Below are 19,137 nucleotides of genomic sequence, written 5' to 3'. Positions count from 1 at the left end.
GTGGACATTAACCCTTACAATGGGCCCCCAAGTCTCCAGTTACACTGCAACATATTCAAAAACACAATACTGTACATGACTTTCAAGCCATGTGGTGACCTGAGCAACCACTTACAGACTAATCATACATTCATTTGCTGACAAGCCAAACCCAACTAATGACGTGATACACATTCTGAATTTCAACATCACACAAAAGGCCCAGTCTTCAACATGTAGTCACCAAACCACACAGTACAGGGCCATCACAGCATGCAGGATTCTATTTCACTTTCAAATGATGAACAATTTTTTTCCCCTGCGCAAGCACTGGCAACACCAGATATCCAGGCATTTTCTGCACAGTGCTGATTTTTAGGCATAGATATCAACATTAAGCTTCATTATGCTAATGGTCTTCACCACTCCTAGACTTAGATGACAATACATTTTCACATAGAGTGGAACCATACATTAAAGATAACAGGCGTTTATATCAAACTAAACAGTCGAAATTAAATACTCTGAACAATCATTTTTCTGAATCAACAGTAACATTTTTCAAATTCACAGGTACATATGAAAACATCTCACAATTTTGTTGCTACCCCATTCAATACTCCAGACTTTTTCCAGCACCATCAATATATTCATGGAGACTCACTTGGCACCGGACATTTTAACAATATAGCCAATGTCCTTCTAGATTTATTTATGGTGAGTTACATGCATGATGCTCTTGGATGTATTTCTCTTTAGATGACGACTTGTATGTTCATCCTGATGAAAATGTTACAGAGCAGCAAATCTACCATACTACACTCACAAGCAATGCCTATTACCAACTCACCTATTTTCCCAATGAGAACTTGAACTGTCCACCTGCACAGTCTCAACTGGAGGATTGCTCTTGGCACTCACACCAACTCCTCCTTCCAACCCTGGCAATGGGGGAAAGGCAGTGGCTTCAAGGTCAAACTGTATTCCCTTTGAGGAATTTGTTCCAGTGCTGTCCCTGTTTAGGGGCTGGGGACTACCTCCTGAGGTAGCTTTCCCACTCCCCATCATGGATGATGCTCTTCCAGGACCAATCGCCTCATCTTCCTTTCTCCTTCGCCGATGTCTACAAAGTTAACAGCGGAGAAATCAGCCGAGCTCACCAAATGCAGCAATACAGAAAGTTACACACATGGGAAGGGATACACATTTCTCCCAAATGTGTGTTACTGGTCCTTGGGCATCTGTAGGTTCAATCCTGCATCTTTTACTGCCACTGTTTCTCCGGAAGTGTGGTTATGCACTGTACTAGCCACCAACCAAGTATGCAGATTCATCAAGTTACCACACTACATCCATATCAATGTGAAGCTGTCCACAACATGCAGTTTCATTCCAAAGCATAATGTATATGTACGCACACCCTTCTAATTTTCTAGTGCAGTTACCAATAGGAACCATTGCAAGCCATTTCAAATTTACAACATAAAAATGAAAACTTGAAAGACAACTTACAAACGACCTTGATGAACCCTCTGGACTACTGCAGCAAAGACAATGTAACGTGCAACTCAATTTAATATATAAGCATATCAAACTTGCTAATCCAAACTTATTACAGAAACACACCACCACAATGAGAAAATAACCTAAAGCAATGAGCAACTATATACGAGGGTAAGTCAATAAGTAAGTTACAAACGGATATAGAACTTAAACAAATAAGAGTACTGATTTGTTCACAAGCCCCTGAAAACCAGCAGCATAGAATTCTTTGGGCTGCTACCGCAACCAGGCGGTGACTTCCGTTTCACCAGCTTCATCGTTGGGAAAATGTTCAGCCGAAAGATGAAAGAAGGGCTGAACATATGGATGGCCCCGACCTTGCTCCAAGTGACTTCCATTTGTTCAGCCCTCTCAAACATCATCTTTCGGCTGAACATTTTCCTGACGATGAAACTGTAGAAAGGGAAGTCACCACCTGGTTACAACAGCAGCCCAAAGAATTTTATGATGCTGGTTTTCAGGGGCTTGTGAAACGAGGGGACAAGTGCCTAAATGTACAGGGAGATTATGTTGAGAATTAAAAGCATTTTTCAAATCGGAACTCTTGTTTAAAGTTTTATATCGATTTGTAACTTACTGACTTACCTATATGGTATACTTTGGTTACTGAACTGCACAGACAAATTATCATTTATTTATTATCAATATATATAAAGTACACATTCATGGAAGCAATCTGACAAAAAGAATGGGGATTTGTATCTGCATATCGCAAAAAGCTCTATTACTGTGTGAGATACCTTGAGAACTAACTGACAAATTCAGAACAAAGCTCCTACCAAAAAAAAAAAAAAACCAGCAGCAATTTGAACTAATGTTTACACAACACGGTTCTCAAATCTGGCATGAAAACTATGGGATACAAAGGACCTTCGATTTATAAGAAAGTATCTTTTTAAGCAGGGCATGCATAACATAACATAACATAACATTGAAGGTAGCCTGCATTCGTTCATTTTCTACGAAGAGCAAATTATGTATGAGGGCTAACCATATGTACTAGGAATGTATTCATATCCCAGATCAATTGTACTGTACAGTACATACATCTGACGTGTTGTACAAGTAGAGTAATATTTACAGTTTGCTTACTGCTTCAGTCATTTGTGTCCAGCACGCTTTTTGCCATGTGATGATTCAACCATGTCTTAAGAGACATATTCACTTTCTGTGGCCTCTGACTTTGCTGAATATGCACAAAAGGATGAATATTTCTTTAAAAACAGAGTAAGTGATGAAATACAAGGCAATTATGAACCTAACACTAAAAAGCATCAATACAATGGAAATTACTTCCACAACTGAAACAAAATGTCTACCCCACAGAGATGTAAGTCGTTATTCCTTCATGAAAATGCTGTGCACTGAGTGTACTCTACAAGTTAATACCTGATAAGCAAAATTTCTATGTTAAAATTTATTACAGGTTTTGGTGAAACAATTCCTGTCTAAATTGAATAAATTTATATGGTTTTTACTTTATAACAAGCTTTGACCATTTATGGTCATCAGGTAAATCATTTTACATTAACACTCTACTTTTTCTGCAAGCATAAAATAATTAGATTAAGATTAATTATGATTTTAAATTAAGTTAAAATAAAACAGAAGTGATTAATCATTACTGTTATTAATAGAAATTTCTCTGTTGCAGTTTTTAAATGTCAGTTCTTCTTGGTCACTCATAAGGCATCCATACTTCACATCACACTATAATTAATATAATTATTTATTATTAAAATTATGGTAGCTGTTGGATCACAATAGAGCAAGGTCTTCACTTGTGTGACCTGTAAAAATTAACTGTGTGCTGGGTCGGATATGCGCCAACTATTTGTATGTATCTGTCTCCTTATGTAGTAACACTGTAATAATAATAATAATAATAATCTTCTTACGAATGGTTGTGTGTCTTCAATGAGTGACTGTGTAGGACTGACACAGTGGATACAATATTACTAATAGTAACAGTCTATATACAAAGGCTAAGATATGCTGATGATGCAGTGCATCACAAATGGCTGCAGAAGTGATAATGTGATAAGATGCAAATAGTAGCAACACAACATGCAACAAGAAGAAAACCAGTGAATGGGCTTAACAACAGGGCCTACAAGCATTTCTGTGCACACCTTGCTAACTATATATTGCAGCAGAAAACATTTTCCAAACAAAAGTTGTAAAATAAATATGATAGTAAATTCTGCCTTATGAAAGCAGATTACAAATGTGCACACACAAGTCACANGGGGGGGGGGGGGGGGGGGGTTGGATATGGATGTGGCTGTTGTACAGAACTGAAATTCCTGAATGGTGAGCGGATGCATTCTACACTTCGTAGAGGCATTATGCAAGGCAAAATAAAGATTAAACTAGTACCTCCTCACAATGTAAACTGATTAGACTTCCGATTTTGATGTGCTCATTGCAACCAATTCCAAGTAGCTCCATAATATATGTAAAAGGTAAAGCTATCCCTGTAACAGGCTGTGATGGCCCATAGGGTTGTGAGATGTTGAGGTTCCCGCATTCTCTCTAGAGATTCGGCTCACAGATGGTGGTAAGGTTGTCAGCCTTATGCATCAGCTGCCCTTTAACCCCAGGAAAATTCCTGGTACTCATTTTTGTTAGAGGTCGAGTTGACCCAAGGGCCACAGTGCAGCTGGAAGTATTAGGTAAATTTCCAGCTTATAGCGCAGTGCCTCATCCAACTATGCTACCGTGTGCCCTTCCATAATATAGGGGAAAGTTTTATTATTGCATGATCGCATAATTATGAAATGTGTAAAGTGGATTGCTTCCATGAGATGTTACCTTCCACTGAAAGATGACACAGACATTTCAGTTCATAAACAAAACTATCTTATTTGTACATCATTAAACATACAATTTTCATAAAACTGATGGGAGTTATGTTGCATCAATAAGAGCCAAACGAATTCGCATAACTTTCCCTGCAGACCCAATACCAAAGCTTCAATAATACGTCAAGCAGTTGTGAAGACAAAATGCAGACAGATGCAACTGACCTCCCTGCCATTCATTTCCTGTTCTTCTTAGAAGAATATACTGATCCTCTGCATAACCAAACAAATAATTGACAATTCTAATAAACGTTTTCAACGTGCTTAGGCATCAAACTACATCACACAGCATGTATGGTGATAAAGCACCACACATTCCAAATCTTGATGCTAGACAGAGAGTAGTAGTTAGCTCCCATTACATTCCAGCCACAATTACAATTCAGATACGAGGAAGTCCATTGGCCATCCTTCCATCCTGCTAGTCAAATACAAACGAACAACCATGACAACATACAAGCATGTGATGCATGATACCAATGGACCATAATGGGATAATATTTCTTTTTGCAAAATTAAATACATCCCCATAGTACTGTTAGCTGACATGACACCTCTGGACCAAATTTGCTTCAACCCTTCAAAATGCCGTTTGCACATTTCAGTGGCAACTTACTTTAATTCCGAAGTGCCAGGAGCTGGCATGACAAGTTTAAGACAACATATACAAGGTGTGACAATTTAATTCCTGGAATGGCCCTGTGAAAGCAAAACTTACTTACCTGTGCACTGGCAGCTGCTGTCGCCTTTGAAATACTCTCCTTGTGAAGCTAAGGACTTTGTGAGACGATGGTGCCACTGCTGGAAACAGTCTTGAAAATCTTTGTCCCTTCAGGGCATATTTTAATTTCGGAAAAACCCAAAAATCGCAGGGGGCTAAGTCAGGTGAATAAGGTGGATGGTCTTTGTTTTATAATTTCCTAGCCAGAACTTGCAAACTCTTAACGCATCAAGCGCAAGGCCATTGTCATGGTGCAGAATCCACTTGTCAGGCCAGAGTTCAGGTATTTTCCTTCGATCAGATTCCCATAACCTCTTCAGCACTTCGAAGTAACACTGCTGATTCCCCTTTTGTTTGTACTCTGTTCACATCTGCATTTGTCCTTCGCATTTTTGACTGCCCACTTCTTGGGTAATCTTGCACATCTTCTCACCCTTCCTTGAACTGCCCATGCCATTAAAAACAATTTCTTCGTAGTGTGTTCACCATTAGCCACTGTTAATAGGGCTAATGTTTCACTAGCACTTTTACCAATCTTCGCACAAAATTTGATGTTTATTTACTGCTCCAGTTTTTTGTCACTCATTTTTCCGCAAAACAGTATATAACAGATGCGTACTACTTCCTCTGCCGCTTGGGAATGAACGATTCATTTGGTCTGTGGCTCATGTAAACTCAAGTTGGAACAGGTATGAACATACAGATACTGGGTTTTCGGACTTTGTCCATCGTCCAGATTCTAAATAACTAAGAAAAAAAAAAGTTTCGGAAACTGCATCTGTTTACATCCTCAGGTGAGGGAAGACACATACTCTGTTGGGTCCCTTAGAAAGAGCTAGCATCAATCTCTGGATTGACTGAGTCCTCAGCCGAGGATGGAAACAGATCCAGTTTCCGAAACGCTGTGTTTTTTCTTAGTTATTTAGAATCCAGACAATGGCCAAAGTCCGAAAACCCAGTATCTATGTGTGTTATACACTATCGTCAGAACCCTATAGTATCTACATGTCTGAACATGCTTGGGTACACGAGTTTGCCTGACTCAACACCCCAGCAACATGTTGCGGCCATTCCGGGAATTAAATTGTCGCACCTTGTACAATACACTTAGCATAAATAACATCAGTCCCAAATTAACATATTTTCTTTACAGTATGTAAGGTGTTAAAATTCATCACCCAGCTCAAAAGTCAAGCACATTTTACTTTAACCACAGCAACATTTTTGTAGCCATGAATAACATACTTTCAGAAATTTCACACTGGTGCAAGTCCTTCTACCCAGTAAAACAAAAAATATCCATGAGTTACCATTTGTTTATACAGATAATACACCTTTTTTAAAGATTCACCAAGAAGGAACTTGTGGCCCATTTTATGATGCTAGTCCAGACGTCTGGAGTCTCATCAAATTAAGTTCATCATGTACAAACCTTATCATGGCATTTATGTCGCAATCATCATAATATAAACATGCATATAAAAAGAGAAGGAATATGTAATCACTGTAACAAATTCAGACATATACAGTAATTCACCCTGCACACAGGATTGCTTCTGCGTACAGATGTACCCTTTGCCAACATGTTTCGACAGAATTCTCCTTCATGTGTAGTACAGCTAGTACAGCCGTGTCAAACATGCGGCCCCTCAACTTTTAGAGCGAACTGACATTAAAATCAATATTAAAATTTTAGTAGAAATATTTTTTGTAAAGACAATTTTCAAACAGACCAGGAGACAAGAAGTCTCACGCAGACATAAATTAGCAGGCTGCAGGAAATTCAATGTTTGCTATTTCTGATATAATTTCTTGTGTAATCTCTCTTTTTGCATATTGAAAAGCTGTTTGATACTTGTCAAAAATGGCATTCTCTTGCTTTTTAGAACTGTAAGATATGTGACTTTAGGTAATTATATTGAAATTATTCCTAAATAATAAATAGAATTAAATTTCCTTGTATCAAAATTTAATGTATATTTCTATTTTGAAGTGCAGCCCGGGACTATTATTTATAGGGCTGAGGTGGCCCTCTGTACAAGTTGAGTCTGACATGCCTGAGCTAGTACATGTGGGGGGGGGGTGTCTTCTGGGTTGTAATGTCCAACAGTTGGGAGATAGCCGAAGATTTTGGAGGCACATACTGTTTCTTTGACCTTTAAGATGGAGGTAACATGTTCCTGCAAACCTGTCCAACTCTCTCTTAACTAATCAGCTTTGCAACCAACCCAGAAGACTCTGGATCTGACAAGTTCAGGACAATACAGCCCACTACTGACTTTTTGCAATCAAAGTTATGTACCTTCAGCTACCACAGAAAGCAGGGAATTTTTTGAACACCAGGGTGACAATCTTGAGAACTATGGATCATGGACAACCCAGAAGACTCTGGATCTGACAAGTTCAGGACAATACAGCCCACTACTGACTTTTTGCAATCAAAGTTATGTACCTTCAGCTACCACAGAAAGCAGGGAATTTTTTGAACACCAGGGTGACAATCTTGAGAACTACGGATCATGGACATAAGTTTATGTAATCTCAACCAGATCTGATATACCCCAAAATCCTATTACAAAGACAATCCCAAGACGTTTATATAACTAAATTCCAAGAGCAGTGGTCAGCACTCCAGTTTCATATCCAGGTTATCCAAAATTAGGCTTTTCTCAGCTTCTTCAAATATCCTGGGTTCTTATTAAATATAAGCCACAAATACCTCCTCCCACAACCATCCTCATTTCTCTTCAATTCTATGCAGCCTTTCCAACTGATAAATATACATATTAGTAAGCTGATATGATGAAACATATCTGATGAATTCTGTATTCACAATGAGCTAGTGCAAGGCGATGCCTGCTAATTCTGCTGCAGAATATGCCCTCAAATAGTAAATAAAATCAGCAATGCCTTGAATGTCTACATAAGGTTCTTGTGGATACTGCTGGAAAAAATACCATACATTTTATCAGATATTCTTCTACAGGTCAACAAGGATTCCATCAATAACCGCTGACAAAACTATAGAAATGACCATGTACAAGAATCAGAATAAACAGACATGCTCATACATAACATAAATTATACAAAGTAGTAAGAAAAAACATATAACTAAATGAATCACAGTATTTCCAGCACAGAATAGATTTTATGGTACTATATCACACTGTGCTACTTGCTGCTTTCCATGAAGGTCCCTGAATGCAACAACCTTTCAGGAAGAAACGTCTACAACTTTGTCAGTGTTACTTTACTAGATGCCAAAGCTGCTATTACTATTAGCACCCAAAATTTTCATTTCTAGAAAGAAATCTACAACGCACACCAAAGATGAGCAGAAACAAAAGGAAGATAATAAAGATTGATCTGAAGACACTTCTTTCAGTTCAATATGGTATACCATTAGTGCAACTGTAAAATGTAATAGCAACATAAGTTTTATAAAGAAAACATAACCACTTGTTTAAACACAGAATTTGGGACGAACTCTTGTCTTACGTTACCCAGGCATAAAATATTTAAGTGGTCAACACAGTGATGTGACCTGATGTCATGGCATGGTTTTGAATTATGCAATACATCATGGTCTGGCAGGCTCTTGTTACATTGTGTGTCAGAGTACCTACATAATGGCTGAAATATGTGTAATGACACCAAATTCTTATATGACAGCAAATGTATGACCTAGAATTCATTAAAAATGCCTGAACTCTTGTGATTTGGGATTACTGTATGCTGACTGAAAGTTGTCATGTCTCAAGGTTCATGTATGACAGACTAATACTTTCATCAGAATGACCAGGTTTCTTAACTCTGTCCATCTTCCAGTATTCTAAAAAATAGAAAACAATCTTTAGGAAACACCCAGTTGTTTTGTAGTTTTCAGAATACTGGACGATGGACAAAGTCTGAAACCCCTGTCATTCTGGGTTATAAACCACTGTCAGAACCCTTTAAAATCTAATAATCTGTTTTACAAACTCAGAAACTTTTGTGCCAGTCAAGCCACAATATTTTATAAAGCTCATTTTTATTCACATGCTTCATAAAACTTGGCTGAACTTCATAAGGACAAAAAAATAATATCCAGAGAAAACAGTAACAACCCCATAAATAAGGGTGAATAGCAAGACTTCTGAAGACTGCCTATGATTGAATATACTTAAGTGATTACATACTGGTTGTTATCTGTCATATAACATATATGACAACTTTTACTTTTTGAACTTATGTTTCTAATGCACTCATGCAAGATAAAGGGTGAAGTGTCCCCATGCTTAAATACAGCACACCACCTCCAAGATGTAACTTTCTTGTAGTCAGTCTCATGTGCCAGCTACTTTAGCCCCCCCCCCCCCAAATGTGGACCCTGGTACAACATGCACAGGGGATGAATGCCCCCAAAGTTATTCTAAAGACTGTGAAGGAGACAAAACTTGTCCCGCTGGGAGCTGAGTTCTAATTCCCCAGTTATCAAGTCTGTAGCCTAGTTGCTGCACTGACTGAACTAATTGCAAAAAGCAGCAGCAGATTGCAACTTCATTCTATACTGACAGCTACATGACAGTTTTTTTTTTCCCATGTGGTTTATGCTACATTTACTAATAAATTCAGAAGAAAAATGCATCTATATTACAATGCAGAATTTCTTACAATTAACCTCTTAAAAATGACCTGCAAGGACAAATATTTTGGAGCCTTGCATGATGAAACAATGATTTCCTGTAAGTATTTCCATCCCCATAAATACATCCCATATACAGAAGCCCAAACTTATAATAGTCAGTTTAACAGTTCAGGGATTAAATTTTCTTTTCTTATTGCTAGTTTTTGTTGTTGAACAAAGCAATCACTCTGCTGGTGTGTGCACACGCGCAAAACAATGACATAGTAAAACGGTTTTATATTGTGACATGTTGCGAAATCTGAGCCCCCCCCCCACACCAGCAGTGACGCGGTGGGTGAGTCAGCGCTCCCCTCCCACCCCTCAGCGGTAACGTAACGCTCGCGGTAATAGGCGAGTAATAACCCCGCAATGCGCAACGCGCGGTGACGTCACGAGCGGAGCCGAAGAGAGCCGAGCGGAGCCGAAGATAGCCGAGCCCCGTAACCTGGCAACTACGCAATGCTAATCAACAGCGGTGATGTCACGCTAGCAACAGCGTCCTATGCTATACGCCACGTCACACTAGCAACAGCGCAAGGCTATATAAGCGGACCCACAGCAGTGTGATGATGAGTTGAAACATAGCAGCCTGCGAGTGTGCGACAACTAAGAAGTCAGCGAGCGGAAGACTTATTGTGTGCTTTCCAGACATAGTGATTGCTGTAGTACAGTTATACTCAGAGTGTGTATTTCAGGGAGACTTGTATAGCTCCCGCGTTATTAGTACGTGATGACAAGTGAAGACAGTGTTAGGAGATTTGTTGTAGGGTTTGTAAAGTGTGGAAACCCGTGATATTGTGATAATTAATTGTAGCCGTTACTTGTAGATTGTTCAATAAACCAGTTAACGATCTCTACGGCGTATTCAGTAACGTAAACACGTTACAATATGAATACTGTGTTCGAAGTTCTCCATGTTGGGTATATTTGATTTTCAGTGTTTTGGAAATGGACCTATATCCATCACCACATATAAGGCAGTAAGGGAAGATCCTACACAGTTGCGAAAGGTCCAGTTTCTACTCCAATGATAGAGATTCTCTCTTTCTAACAAGTCAAACTTAGCAGGAAGCCATCCCCTACTCCCAGCAAAGGAAATGAACAGTTTCAGAAACACTGTGTATCAGATGTACCCAAGACAATATACAATGTTAACCATAATATTCACATAAGGAATCTATAAGTCATTCATTTCAGAGAATATAATACAATTATTACCTTGGAGGCATAGGCTCCTTGTTAGTCAAGGCTTCTCTTGACTGTCGGTAGGAATTGTCATCGCTATCTGAGCGCTGAGAAGGGCCACCAGGAGTACTCTGACTAGGTGCGGTGCTACTTGGGTCACTGCTGTCCTGCAGTACTGAGGGATGATGGCTCTTGGAATGATTGTGATGACTCTCTGCAGTTACTCCAGCAATTGGTGCCTGCTGCGGTTGCTGCTGCTGTGGCGGCGGTACTTTACATACAACACTACTACTGCTCACACTCTTCGCAACTGCCATGTTAGTGCCACCCACTGCACCACTCACATGCCCCGTTCCTCCAAGATGATATGAATGTAAAGAGGTGGACTGTCTCACCAGGCTGGCACTGCTATCTCCTATACTTCCACGGTCACCACCAGGCTGGTTTCGTTTGTTTCTGTAGAAATTACAATCACTGCCATAATGATGACAAAAGACAGTTACTTGCAATGTTTATATTTGCATAACAGTAATTATGCAAAAGCAGAACTCTCTCTCTCTCTCTCTCACACATGCATTCAGTCATTTTATCATGACTACAATATAACCATATGGTTTTGCTACCAACTAAAGCACTATCAACGAAAATTCATTACCAGTAACATCAATGACATTTACATCCACTCACAAGCCCTTTAAGTAACTCCACATTTACTTCAAATGCACAATAAAAAGTTCCCCAAAGAGCAACAGCTGTAAAGCATTGCCAACACTACCTGCGAGGGAGATATCTCGAACTTTGCGGTTTACTGAAGGATCCCTGTGGTGCAAGACCATTCACAGAAAATACGGTGCTAATATCATAGTACGGACTTGGACTCCAATGTGGGAGCATACTTGGAGTATAAAACGGTTGGTGCTGCTGGAAAGTCTGTAAAAGAATGCAAACAGCTACAAGCAAATTTTTTAATGTAAGGATAATAAATAAATTCTTTTATAACATAGAAAAGCACTGCAAACAGTCAGAAATCAAAATATTCACAATGAAACATTGAATTCAAGATCTGTTAGCATCCCATGTCTAACCTTTAATCAATTAAAAAAATAATAAAAATTAAAAAAATACACAGAAACAGTAATATTAATGGTACTTACATATACATGAACCTGATTTCCATAATTAACACTAGGAGGTATTGAGCTACCATTAGTGTACAGAAACCTCTGCTGGCTGCCCTGGTAAGCATTGGGGTCATACAGCGCTGCAGGAGGTGTGCGGTAACCATTCTTCATTGCTGCTCCCATAGCAGGAACAGGTGGCAGGGGCAACCTATTCATTGGTTTTGCTTTGATACGTGCCATTATAGGCTTACCCTGTGAACAATGTAAGTAAAAACACAAAATAAAAATAGAAATAAAGCCGTCCTCTGCTAAGACCCTGATAAATTATATGCATTCTGAAGTATTCTTTCTTTTCATGATCATTCTCCATTTTTTAAAAGAACTTCATGACTCACAAGACAACAAACTGATAATTCAATTAACACAGGTTCATACAGAATTTAATTTGCAGCTTGATTCATTGTGGTCCCTCACAACAGTAATAGTATAAATGATCATTTATGCCATCCAGTGTGACTGATGTTTTTTTAATCTTTCATCCTTAACATGTTTCAGTTGGAGCGACCATCTTCAGATAAACATTATCAGTACATATTGAAATTACTATTATATCATAGGCCATTATCAGTAGATATAGAAACTACTATTACAGTGTCATAGATATAAAATATTATATCCTTTAACAAGTACTAAGATGTGCATGAATTTGGTAAAACATTTATAAATTATTATTAATTAGCCTATTTACAAATTATTGTTTAAAAAACGTTTTGTTAAAATCTAGAACCAATTTGGTTCATGTCTTTACACTTCTCTTTAAAGGAAGAGAAGTATAAACAATACTTTGTAAACAGACTAATTATAATAATTTATAAATGTTTTACCAAATTCATGCATATCTTAGGAACTGCTAAAGGATATAATACTGTGACATGTTGCGCAATGGAGGACAACCCCTCCCTCCTTAGGAGTGACGTGGCAGCTCTGGCCACAGTGGCGTAGCCCCCACCCCCCGGGCTATGTGGCACCACTTCCTACTGTGAGACACGCAATCCAGCTGTGACAAGGCGTCAGGCAACAGCGGTACCCATTACGCAACAGGCAGACACTGCGACTATATAAGGGAACTGCACAGCCACCGAAGGAGTTAAGTGCATCAGTTGCCGAAGCGAGTGCTCAAGGCAGCAGTTACGAGTTACGAGTTAGCCAGCAGTGAGTCAGTTAACCAGTCAAGAGCTGTCTATCTTTCATTGGAGTATTTGTGATACTGCCGACGGCAGTAATTGTCAGATTGTAAATTGTGTGACTGTAAGAGCGACTGGAATAAATTTGCTATATCAAATAAGGCGTGAAGTTATTTGTCGCATTACATACACATGTGACAATATTTTATATCTATGACACTGCAATAGTAGTTTCTTTATGTACTGGTAATGACCTATGGCATTACAATAGTAGTTTCCATATGTATTAATGTCCTTCTGAGGAGGGCTGCTCCAACCAAAATATGTAAAGGATGAAAGATAATAATAAAAATAAAAAAAAAAAACATTTATCAATCACATTGGACAGCGTTAATGATGTTTTATATTATATTAATTTACAGCTTTCAAAAACCTAACATATATCAGAGTTTATTCATTCATTTGGTGCTATGTAAACTTAATATTTTACTCAACATAAAACAGCAGTATATGTGAAATAGTGAGGATATTGTCCGATCATCTGCCTGCAGAGCCAGATAGAAAATCATGAAAAACATCAGAATGGCTAGCATATGAGCTGAGCCGAGACTCATAAAATGTTCATTTATTTGGGTTTAGTATAGACAATATTTTCTCTTTTTCAATATCGTACACAATGCCAAGAAAGTTGATTCATACTGCCATCCTACTCTGCTTTTTGATGAACTGCCAGCTTAAAATTCAAGTCCAAACTCTTCCCTCTAGATGCCATAATTACAGCTTTTCAAAATTTTGAAGGCACAGGCAACCAAAACTTGGGGAAGTTTTAAGGTGACAAAACCTTCAATATGCGCCAATGTAGCTATATATTCTGTAACCTCAACTTCCAAGCTAAGTTAGTGGAAACTACGGGGAAACAAGAACCTGCATGACAATTTGGGGAAGATACTGCACGGTGATCCCATAATTAGAATTCAAATAGCCAAGTGACATAATGAATAGTTAAGAGACTGGAGAAGATATTCAGACAATGTTACATGATGTAAATTTCTCAATGGTTAAAACTCGGAGGGAGTAAGCTGCTCTCTGTGCTCATTAGCAGTTCTCATGATGATGCTGGAAGGAAAAAAAGCCTTCATTTCATGTTATGTTTTTCACTAATGACAGTTTTAAGAAACTAATGAATCACATAGCTTTTGACACTGTAACAGTCTTGTTATAAGCCATGCTTGCTTTATTGTAGTTTCACTGTATACTGCTTTCTGGGTCATTTCATGGTACGACCAAATATCATTTTCACATCAACAGACACAAACATAAAAAAGGAGGCATTTCTACAGCAAAATTAACAGGAAAGATACCTATGTGAAATTTTTAAACTAGAAATTACATGGATTACAGGCCTCAAAGTCTCTGTTCAATGCATCATTCCATACAGATTATGTGCACCACAGCATTCACAGTAGTCCTTACAAGTACTCGCTATAGCACCAATTTTCACGATCTTGGGAATACTTGTTGTAATAGTCTTCCACTGCATTAAACATAAGAATGGGGGGGGGACACAGTACATTACTACACGTGAAATTAATACAGTGGAACCTCACTTAATGAGCAAACCAAATTGTAAAAAAAATGACTCGCTTAACGAGTGATGAGAGGGAAACTCTAGGATTGTGCGCTTGCTACATCAGTCTGTGTTTACACTTGTTCCGCTAGCATCTTAGTGTTGCTTGTGATCACACATTTTTCCAAACTTGTGTTCAGACATATTATTTGTGATTTTTTTGAGCAAAGTTCAATAAGCCTTGCAAAAATGTCCCCGAAGAAAAAGCGGCAAAAAGACAGCCATAAGAGAATAAAAATAACCGTAGAAATGAAACGTAAAATCATTGAAAAGCGAGAATGAGGTGTGAGTGTGGCTGATCTAGCAAGCACATACAATCAGTCTACATCAACGATTTGCACTATCCTCAAGAACAAGGACAAGATTAAGGACACAGATGCTCCAAAGGGAGTGACAAGAATATCTACGGAACAGTTATGTATTCTCGACGATGTTGAAAGGTTGCTCCTCATATGGATAAATGAAAACAATTGCAAGGAGTCACTATTAAGGAGAATATCATTTGTGAGGTGACCTCGTTAAGAAGACGCCAGGATCATCAATGGCTGAAGAAGCATTTAAGGGAAGCCGTGGGTGGTTCGAGAAGTTTAAGAGAAGAACCTGCATCCACAGCGTGGTAAGGCACGGTGAAGCAGCAAGCTCCGACACAAAGGCAGCAGAGAACTTCATCGGTGACTTCAAGAAGCTCGTAGATTCTGAGGGTTACCTGCCTCAACAGGTTTTTAATTCTGACGAGGCGGATCTCTTCTGGAAAAAGATGCCTAAGCGAACCTGTATAACAGCAGAGGATAATGCATTGCCCAGCCATAAGCCAATGAAAGACCATCTCACGCTATTTTGTGCCAATGCAAGCAGCGATTTGAAAATTAAACCTCTGCTTGTTTACTGTTCAGAAACTCTACAAGCCTTCAAGAAGTGTAAAGTCCAGAAGAGCAGGCTAAATGTGATGTTGAGGTCCAATAACAAGGCTTGGGTGACATGTGACCTTCTTACTGATTGGATCAATGAAGTGTTTGGTCCTTCTGTGAAAAAATATTTGCTTGAGATGAATCTGCCACTCCATGTCTTGCTTGTTATGGACAACGCTCCTGCCCATCCTCCAGACCTACAAGATGACCTTGAAAATTTTAAATTCATCAAGATCCAGTTTCTGCCTCCCAACACCACTCCATTACTCCAGCCTATGGACCAGTAGATTATTTCTAACTTTAAGGAGCTGTACACTAAAGCACTCTTTGAGCATTGTTTTGAGGTGACTGAAGGAACCAATCTCACTCTCAGAGAGTTTTGGAAATATCACTTCCACATCGTTGCCTGCCTCAAGATGATCGAAAAGGTGTGGGAAGGGGTTACCAAGAGAACCCTCACTTCTGCTTGGAAGAAGCTCTGGCCGGAGAGCATTGTCGAATGTGACTTTGAGGGGTTTGAGATAGTACCTGTGGAGCCTGTAGTCAACAAGATTGTGTCTTTGGCCAAGATCATGGGGCTGGAGGTGGATGACAATGATATCGATGAGCTTGTGGAAGAGCACAGCCAAGTGCTGACCACCGAAGAGCTTATGGAGTTGCACTGTTTCACAGCAAGAAGTTGTGGAGGAGAGTTTGTCAGAGGAGGAGGAGTAACAGCAAAGCAACAATCTTCTAGCGCAATAAGAGAAATGCTGAAAGCATGGGAAACTGTTGCATTGTACACTGAGAAGCATCACCCTAATAAGGCAGTGGCTATGTGCGCTACAAATTTATTTAATGATAATGCTGTTGCATTTTCACCAAATTGTGAAGTGTCGGTAAAAACAAATGTCTCTAGACAGCTTTCTAGTAAAAAAGAATTAGATATGTATCATAAAGAAGAAACTAATTGTTCCGATTTTTTTTTATTTCTGCAAATCGAATTCGCATTCCAGGTTGGTTCATTCCGCGCAGAAGAAAAGATGAAGATGATTCACGCTCCTTAACAATGGATATATAATTTTTTTTAATAAACATTATACATAATATTTTTTTTTGAGTATTTTTTCGGCATGGAACGCATTATCAAATTTTACATTAATTTATATGGGAAAAATTGTTTTGTTTAACGAGTCTTTTACATTACGAGTAAGATTCTGGAACGAATTATGCTTGTTAAGTGAGGTTCCACTGTATTACAATCACTTAAAAATACACATCAGTAAATGGTAAAACAAGGCAGCAAAACAGTGCACTTTACCTGAAACTCCCTAACTTCTTCCCTTAGGAACCTGTATGCTCTCTGAGCATCTTCATCGGACTCAAATGTAACGTACCAAGAATTATTGTGTGCAAATTCACATGATATTAATCTGGGACAACCTTCTCCAGCAAATAAAGCCTGCAACATAAAATAAACAAAGACAATTTAATCCAACAGTAATATGCAGGAAGAGTTTTACATTAACAGAACTGAAAAACTGCACACACATACATACAACACCACACACACACACACACGCATAAAGATACATAAATCTATCATTCCTAGAAAAGGAAAGCATATACAAATCAAACTACAGTATTTTCATCACAAACAATAACTGTTCAACATTTGAATGTTTGCACTATACTGGGGAGTACATGCTTTTTAAAGAATGTACAAGCAAAAGTAATATGCACATAAAGCAGCCAAACACCTATCCATATGTTCCAGTTTCTTGCAAACAATGAACACAAAAGGAAAGAATATAATTTCGGTTTCTCACAAATGGCCCCCGCCAAAAAACTCCGTGGCTTTAGTCCGCAAGTGAACTATACTGACTGAGCGGCCACCACTTGTCGGTGAAGTTAGTGCCAACTTTTGCGGATAGAGGGTGTCGCATGGTCAGCGCAACGAATCCCCACGGCCATTAAATTCAGTTTTCTAAACTGGAGCAGCAAGTTCCTTCAAATAGCTCCTCAATTATCACCACGAGGTTGAGTGGACCCCATTTCAGACCCATTACTTCCCAGAAAATCTGGTAGCACCAGGAATGGCACACAACACAAAAAGAAAATTAGGCAGATGCTCCCCTTGGTAAGATAACCATGAAAATTGACAATTTTTGCTTTTACAAGCATGTGATAAGAGTCCAAGTGAATTTCCTTCTCCATCTTTTCTCCAGGACACCATCTGGTTTGTGGTGATAGCTCCATATATGCTATAGTAACCATGGTAAGAAACATGTTTACATTATGAAGTGATGTATTTACAGTAACTCAGACCTGTGGCAAATAACTTAGCATATTACAATTTTATGTGAAATTGCAGGCATAAGTCATATAATGGGGGAATACCATTTTTCTTTATATGACTGCCCCACAACAATCGTTTTGAAGGCCACAAAAATGAACAGTTTTTGGCCCGAGAATCTAAAGATTTTAAACGTAAGCAGACACCATGAAGAGCAAAAACAGTTTCTGAAACTAACAGAGCACATGAAATTATAATAAATGTACAGGAAGAATTGATACAATTTGATGGGTTATGCATATGAACAGCTGCAAGTTCTGGAAAATGGGTGATTTCAGTACTACATCACGCATGGCATTGGATGTCTACAAAATGTTTAGCGAAGAAACATAACTTCGGTTCTACTCTTTCATTACTGGACAATGAACACTAAATGGTTCAATTCACAACTTAAGCACTTCACATCATGAACGAACAGCAACGTATCTAATAACTGTAGCTCACTATGAAGGAATACCATCAGACCACCAAACTATCAGAATATAATGTTATAACACTGAATATTTTTAATCGTAACTCTGAAAATAAGCATATTCAATGTGAGATCTAAGGTACAGTAGTGACTAAGCAGATTTCTAATCCTCTGAAAGTGTGCATCAATGGGTTGTTACTAAATACACGTGATATAGTCATTAATTTAGTGGACTGTGGTTTTATCACATCACATTACTAGGTATTCACATACACCTACACAGATCCACATCATCCTTCAAAATAGTTGCCGCTGGCCGCAATGCAAGTCTGCCAACGTTGATATAGCTGCCACATATCACAAGTCACATATCTTACAGTTTTAAAAAGCAAGAGAATGCCATTTTTGACAAGTATCAAACAGCTTTTCAATATGCAAAAAGAGAGATTACACAAGAAATTATATTAGAAATAGCAAACATTGAATTTCCTGCAGCCTGCTAATTTATGTCTGCGTGAGACTTCTTGTCTCCTGGTCTGTTTGAAAATTGTCTTTACAAAAAATATTTCTAC

At 38.5% G+C, this 19,137-nt stretch overlaps 1 protein-coding gene across 5 annotated transcripts in view; it reads right to left on the bottom strand.

Annotated features, from left to right (window-relative positions):
* LOC111872894 (la-related protein 4) overlaps window positions 1-19,137 on the bottom strand; it is an 82,909-nt gene that overhangs the window by 11,581 nt on the left and 52,191 nt on the right. For 4 of the 5 annotated variants that reach the window (XM_023867153.2, XM_023867152.2, XM_023867154.1 and 1 more), the window contains 5 exons: window positions 17,119-17,259; window positions 12,133-12,351; window positions 11,754-11,908; window positions 11,012-11,434; window positions 830-1,102 (listed from right to left, as the gene is read on the bottom strand). In XM_023867153.2, coding sequence (XP_023722921.1) covers window positions 830-1,102; window positions 11,012-11,434; window positions 11,754-11,908; window positions 12,133-12,351; window positions 17,119-17,259 — 1,211 coding nt within the window. The remainder of the gene's footprint in view (window positions 1-829; window positions 1,103-11,011; window positions 11,435-11,753; window positions 11,909-12,132; window positions 12,352-17,118; window positions 17,260-19,137) is intronic. The other variant, XM_023867155.2, reaches the window with a different exon arrangement.

This window comes from Cryptotermes secundus, unplaced genomic scaffold (assembly GCF_002891405.2).
Source record: "Cryptotermes secundus unplaced genomic scaffold, Csec_1.0 scaffold371, whole genome shotgun sequence".
NCBI lineage: Eukaryota > Metazoa > Arthropoda > Insecta > Blattodea > Kalotermitidae > Cryptotermes > Cryptotermes secundus.
The sequence above is the reverse complement of the archived record's forward strand: the minus strand, read 5'-3'. Positions and strand labels throughout refer to the sequence as shown.